Consider the following 7,500-nt stretch of genomic DNA (forward strand, 5'->3'; position numbering starts at 1 on the left):
CGAACTCGTTCTGGTACTGGAAGGTCACGTCAGTGAGAGCGATGTTAGTTTTGTCTATGTCCTCACGGAAATAGATTCTAATTTGACGAAGCCAGTCAAAGTCCATCACAGATCGCACATTGTTCCGGCACTAACATTATGGAAAGAACATCGAAAAAAGAACGAATCATATAAAGAAATTATTCCCTGTATATATATATATATATATATATATATATATATATATATATATATATATATATATATATATATATATATATATATATAGATATATATATATATATATATATTATCTATAAATAGATAGATAGATAGATAGATAGATAGATAGCTATATATTATTATTACGGACTTACAGGGGGTGTTGTGAGTACTGGGCCTTGAAGTAACAACTCATCCTTACAAGAAAACCCCTCGTAAGCCTATTACTAAAGAAATGCAAAGTTAACAAAGAAATGGTAGGTCGCCAAGTGAAGATGGTTTTCTTAACAGTAATTTATTATTTACAATCACAACATGGAAGAAATTACCAAGGAAACTGAACACTTTCACTAAAGTAAGTTGGGAATTTACACAACAGCAATGACTGAGTGAACTGGATAACACATTACAATTACAAATACTGGCCACAAGCAAGTGGATCTGTGAGCCAATTAGGCAATAATTCTATCGGCCGGTAGGGAGGGAAATCACAGGCAATCAGGAACACAGACACACGGCTATACTGGTAACGGCATCGATAACACTCCTGGAATGAAACGATTCCAGGCAAGAATAACACTGAGATGATATGCTCTCTGTAATTGAATAAATGCAAGAATTTGGGGGAGATCTTTTACTCTACTCATTTTCTAGCAAGGGGTGAGAATTACACTATACAGCATCAAGGAATTACACATGGGATGTAGATACCCTTTTTAAGTTGACGAGACAAGAAAATACTTGAGCAATGAAATGTGAGAGAGAGATAATATAATGAGTCAAAGAAAAAGATACTGGCCAACCAATTTCCTTTCAGGGCCACGTGCTAAGGACTCGGGGAATGACCACTTTACACTTGAACACAGGGCACTGGAAATGTCACTGGATAAACTGGCACAAGGACAGAGGTGAAATACTGGCACCCCAATAACTTTCTAAAGGGCAAACTGTCGTACTGAAAAGTCTTTACTCGCACTTTACCTTAGGGGAAGCGGGTCTCTTGCGAAGGATGACAAGGGACGATCACATGCACACTGTCTCTCGAGGATGACTGTCGTCTGGAGTCGGATCTGGGGTGGGGGGGTGAATGAAGGCCTCTCAGCAAATGTATCACTCGCCCGCATGTGTGGCTACTGGCCTTCTACTGCCACTGTACTTCTACCCCTACTGCACGTCTACTGCCCCTGCACGTCTCCTGTCTTTCCCTTTTAAGGCTCTGGCTGTGCGTACATGGCCGCGTGCAAACGCCTGCCGATAATTTGAGCCGTGTACAAACGATGTGTCATTTGCCATAGTGTTGCCTCTTCCCCAGTATCCTGCAGACGGTAAGACAATTCAGCAGCTTAATCTGCCTTTAAAAGGTTGTTTTAAGCAGCTTAGTTGGGCTAAGCTGCTTAAGGGAGAAGCACCAGGCCTCGTATCTTTGCCTTTTTACCCGTGTCATCTCAATATCTGTTTCAGGTAAAGAGAGGGACAGATCGAAATGTTGATAACTTTGTTCTAACATCTAGGTCAACTAGGACCGGCCATGCAGCGACAACTCTACTCTCAATAAACAATGGGTAAATTAGGTTGTGGGGGATGGGGGGCGTGCTGTGCAGCGACTTCTTGTAAATTATAATAGCTCCCCATGGAAGATAACATACGAGCCTTCATTCAGGCTTGTATGTTGATACTCAAGAAGTCGGCACAGCTGCTTTACTTTACTTTTCTCCCAACAAGAAATGGGAAAACTTTTACTTTACTTTATCCCCACACAAAATGGAAAGAAGCTTTACTTTATATACTTCCAACACATTAATATTAAACTACTTTAACATGGCACATTAATCTCTTCAAATTTACAGTATACGTTACTTTAGGATTACGAGGATAAGATCATTTTTAGGCGGGTGGCAAAATTTAAGAATTAAATTACATATATATAAGTTCCTTAATTCTTAATAAACAAGGTATGCAGTTAGTATGCCTTGGAAGAGGCAGTGTAAATGATAACACAGCATTTATTTTTGTAAATGACATCTCCTTTACGTGATATTGCAATGACGATACATAATTTGCATTGGTAATTGCTTAGCTAATAGTTCAAAGCATCTCCAACTCAACAGTTGATGGCTGACAACTTACACTGGGGATTTTGACAGTTGTGGGCGAGCGAGAATATTCGCGAGTTTTAATTCATTAACTTTAAACCATGCTAATTTTATGCGTCCACTGTTCATAACTCGGGTACAGGCTATAAACAGATACTCGCTCAATGTTATGATGGGATAAGCAGACAAAAGACGAGGGGTCTGGGACAAAATAGAGTTCTTAGAAGGAAGAAAAAAAAATAACAAAAGGACAATGAACAGGATGTTACGAATGAAAGCGTGACCACGTACTAAAGGCGGGACACGTCTCTCGGATTTTAAGAAGGTGGCATTTAAAACCACAAGGACAGGAAAAATAAGTAAATAAATAAAAGAGTAAATGGTGTTGGCAGAAGAGCCACTGGTAATAAAGTGAGGTATTTATTGTGTTATGCGGGAATTTATCGTCCTTCGCCTATAAATTACGGCCCACACTATCTCTCAGCCCCAGGGCTGGAAAAGGGAACCCAAAGGGTGTGACTCCTACAGGAAGAGCCGATACGCATGCCCTGTGCCAAGGTAGGGGCGCAAGGGCGTGCCACTTCCCACTCTGTTATTCTCAATGATCTATGCATTTTGAGGGGAATGGTATCCTGTATTTAATTGCCTCTTGTGGTGATAATTTAAGAAAAGATTAATAGAGAATAAGGTATAGAAGTTCCAGAGGAATGGAAGAAGATAGTGGTGGGCCTTGGCATCCTCTTCTGGATTAGAGGTGCCAAGACTTTCGAAAGATGAAATGGTGGCACAGGTGCCAGGAGGGCTCTAGAGCTCTTTGTAGACTACCTGGAAATTCCCACGCCCATGGTAATCCCGCCGCGAACCTCTCCTACTTGGACAGTCGGTTGGGGAATCGGAGGGCCCGAGGCCAGAGGGTGGCAAGGAGTGCCACCTGGGCCAGCTGCTGCGACAGCTGACGCAGGAGTTTTCTTCGCTAGTTCTACCCTGATCCGTCTCAGCTCTTGGAGTCCATTGGCCAAGTGAGATATGGCAGAATCCTGACTTGCGAGGGTATCTGTGGCGGGGCGAGAGCTGTAACGCTCGGCATCGGCATGGACGACTCACAGGTATCAATGACCAGCTCAGGCATGGGTTGCAAGGCAGCACCTTTAGGTGAACTTCTGCTGTGGTCGAGAGGAACCATCTCTCGTACCGATGCTGGTAGAGGTGCCAGGCTGGGAGAAGAGAGGGGGTCCTGAGTTGGATCCCTTGAATGGAGATCGGGGTTGTGCTCTGGCACTGCCACTAAGGCAGGGTCAGGCACTATCATAGGTTTCTTGTGCTCGTCGGTCAGGATGGACGGAGCTTGGCATTGCTCGGTGCATGCAAGTGACACTGGAAAGAGATCTGATTGGGGCCCTGGCACTGGCACTGAGGCAGGGCCGGGCACTGGAATAGGATCGGGAACCGATCAAGGGGACCACTGTACATCGCACTCAGGTGGCACTGGTAGGGACTTCACGTCCTTATGGTACCCAGGGGTGCAAGTCTTGACTGGGGAACAGGCAGTGGAGGATTTCTCGGGCCTGAGGAATGAATTGGGGAATGTGGACCCCTGGATTGTCGTGATTTCTGTGGGGACTGAAAGTCCTGTCCCAGGATGACGTCATAGCCTCCAGGAAGATGGCTTGCTACTGCAGGATTGCAAATCTTTGATTGATGAGGTCTTATGACTCTCAAGTGGACTGTAGGGAGTATCATTTTAAATTGATATACTCCCTCGATCGTGATGAGTTTTCGTCTGTTGACAATAGCTCCATAGGGAACTCTGTCCCTTCGTATGAGGGAAATTTGCGCACCTAAGTCATCGAATGCCTTGAGTCGGTGCACAGGGTAGCTGCCTTGGGGAGGGGCCACATATATGGGGCCTTTGGCGGGAGGGCCGAAGGACTTGGAATTTGTGATGGCCAAGGCAACTGCGGGAGTATTTGATTTATTATTGTTAGGGCATTTCTCCCCTGAGGGAGAATGGCCATAAACCTTGCACGCTGTGCAAAAAGTTTGGCTAAAGTCTTTCCGCTCTGCCCCTGTGAAGGGCGCAGGTGAGTTATTGGGTGGCTTTCCGGGAGAAAGGGGCGCTGTTTTCTTGTTTCTTAACTGATCAGAGATATGCCCCTTCTTCTTGCAATAATGGCAAGTTAGGGGCTTGCCCGAGTTCCCATTCTTATGGGAATTTGATCCTCCGAGGAGGGACGGGGGATTTATCTTCTGCCCCATGGATCCATCCTGAGGGTGGTGAGTCTCCCACATGTCTGCTATCCGGCAACACTCGGTGAGTGCTGCTGTGGCTTTTTCTACTACATGGGTGCCGAGGACAGGAGGGGCTAGTGGCTCCTTTGGACTCGAACCACTTTGCCAACACCCGCTCAGAATGGTACGCCCAATCAGACCAAGTCTGGTCTGCTTCTCTTGGCTGCTCTCTCCAACATCTCCTCCACCGCTCGGGGGTAATCTTGTATGCCTTGGTAACTGCTTGGCGTACAGCTTCCCAGTTTCCCCTACCCTCTGCTGAAAGGGCGTGATAGGCAACGAGTGCCTTCCCTCCCAGGAATTTAGTTAGAACAAGGGAGAGTTCCGCGGGGAGAGGGCGCAGCACTCCAGGACTCTTTCAGCTCTCTTAAGCCATACTTCAGGTTCAGCCTCTGTCCATTTTGGCATGAACGAGTGAGTGTGGCTGAGGGCACTCATTCCCGCCGCAGGGGGGGGGCCTGTTCTGTCGTTCTAACATCTGGAGGTCATGGGCACGCTACTGCTCTCGCTCCTGCCATTCTTTCTCCCTCTCTTCCTGTTCTTTCTCCTCTCTTTTCTCTTGGGCGATTCTTTCTTTCTCCCTCTCTTCCCGTTCTTTCTCCTCTCTTCTCTCTTGGGCAATTCTCTCTAGCTCCCTCTCGTGACGTTCTTTCTCCCTCTCTTCCCGTTCTTTCTCCTCTCTTTTCTCTTGGGCGATTCTTTCTTTCTCCTGGGCGATTCTTTCTTTCTCTCTCTCTCTCTTGACGTTCTAGCTCTCTTTCCACCTTGGCATCATCCACTCCCTCTTGAACCCAGTCTCTCAGAGCTTGCCCTGATAGTCCCATGTCCTTTCCAGCAGACATGTAGAATTTGAAGTCCTCATTTTGTTGGGCTCTGGCAGTAGCCATCTTGAAATAATGGTTATATGGACTGGACCCTCTAGCAAATCAAATATGTCTGAGAAGACTCAGGTTGTCTGAAAAGACTCAATTGCAGGAATCTGAAACACTCAGTTGTTCAGACTGAAGGAGAACAGATCTGTCTGAATAAGACAATTGATCAGTAAGTCTGAGGAGACTTTGTTAAGATTTAATATGTCTGAGTAAGATGTGGTTGTTCATGGCGAACGAATTTTCATATGCTTCTCGGAAGACGTAACTGGATTTTATGTCATGCTCGGACTTGGCCGGCTGTAGCGTGAAATTAAGGTGTTGTTCTAATGAACTGGAATGATCAGTCCTGTAAGGGCTTAGATGTGTGTGAAATACACTAATATAATGTCTCAAAAGGACTTGATTTTGGTTTTCCCATTGGAATTAGAAATTCTCACCTCTCGCGATGTAGAATTTTTAGTGGAGTCTCTTGAGACTTGAATTGTGATCCGTCCCTCAGGACTGAGAAATTGGGTTGGTCTCGTAAGACTTGGAAATACGATTTGTCCCTTAGGACTTAGAAATTACTAACGGGATAAGCCCCCCTCCCCCCAAAAAAAAAGAATTTTGCTGAGAGTGGCTCAAGTAGGGACAGTCTAAAACAACAAACTACTCACGGGAATGAATGAAAAAGAGGGTACACACGGGGGCAGGGGGTGGGGTGGGTTGGGGTGAAGGTTGTCTGACGCTCACCGGAGTTAATTTTAGACTCCGTGTGAATGAACCGCCTATTTATAGACCATCTGGGACTCCGGGGAATTTCCCTGGATGAGAGGATGATAGTAAAAGTGACCTTGTAATTTCCCTAGAAGTGGAGTTCAGATTTCGCTTTCCTAATACCTAGTTTAAATTCTAGCTATTCTGAGAGAGAGCAATGCGAGCTGATTTCGTCTTGTCCCACGTGGGAATTTATTCATGCCCAAATAATTCACTAATCCGAAATGCAAAGTAAAATTTAACACGGAGGAATTTCGCACTATTCCTCGAAGCAAAAAATATGGCAAAGATTTTAAAACAGGAATTTCGCATAATTCCTCGAAGCAAAGAATGGTTAGCACTGGTTATTTCCTAACTACCTATCCTGGAAGGCATGCATAACGAATCTAATACGGCGGTTCTCTTCTCTCAGTGAATACATGCATCCCTATTACTAATTCCTAGGAGCAGTCACGATTGTAAGAAAAATTTTGCTAAGATAAACACATTACTTACGTGGAAATCTCTTGGTCTGTGCTCTTGATAACAAGTTCGAAATTTGTCTCTCACCCAGCTTAGCTTTGCTAATCGCTGACCTGGTGAGTTGCAAATGCACATAAAGCAACAATATAGGGGAAAATTCAACTGCTAAACGAGATCTATGGGAAGGTCGCCATTTTTACGTATTTTCCTGGGTTTAGGGTATTTATACAGGCCGGCAACGGAAACTTTATTTAATTGGCCTTGGAGTTCTGACTTGCGTAAAAGGAAATCTTAAAAAAAAAGAACAAGGCATGATTTTAGGAGCTGAAGGATCTATTTCATAAGGAAATATTATGTAAACACTTGGGATATATTAAGGAATTATATTTACAAAAGAAAGCATTAGAAGGGAAAATGGGTAAGTAAATTATTAAAGGGCTTGCAATGCCTGAAGATCCTTCTACTGGAGTCTTGACTAAGGGCAAGGCACAGTCCAAGATGAGTCCACTGCAAATAGGTCCCTCTGCAAGAGAGATTTACACATTACACGCCAGTAAAGGAACAATATAACACAAAATATAACTCAAGTCTGCACTGAGGGTGCCAAGGACTCGGGGAATGAATGACCACTTTACACTTGAACACAGGGCACTGGAAATGTCACTGGATAAACTGGCACAAGGACAGATGTGAAATACTGGCACCCCAATAACTTTCTAAAGGGCAAACTGTCGTACTGAAAAGTCTTTACTCGCACTTTACCTTAGGGGAAGCGGGTTTCTGGCGAAGGATGACAAGGGAATATCACACGCACACTGTCTCTCGAG

At 44.6% G+C, this 7,500-nt stretch overlaps 1 protein-coding gene across 1 annotated transcript in view; it reads right to left on the minus strand.

Annotated features, from left to right (window-relative positions):
* LOC136832859 (dynein axonemal heavy chain 5-like) overlaps positions 1-7,500 on the minus strand; it is a 401,416-nt gene that overhangs the window by 211,823 nt on the left and 182,093 nt on the right. The window contains 2 exon segments of the mRNA XM_067094521.1: positions 1-130; positions 1,611-1,615. The exon segment at positions 1-130 is cut by the window's left edge and continues 43 nt beyond it. Coding sequence (XP_066950622.1) covers positions 1-130; positions 1,611-1,615 — 135 coding nt within the window.

Source organism: Macrobrachium rosenbergii, chromosome 50 (genome assembly GCF_040412425.1).
Source record: "Macrobrachium rosenbergii isolate ZJJX-2024 chromosome 50, ASM4041242v1, whole genome shotgun sequence".
NCBI lineage: Eukaryota > Metazoa > Arthropoda > Malacostraca > Decapoda > Palaemonidae > Macrobrachium > Macrobrachium rosenbergii.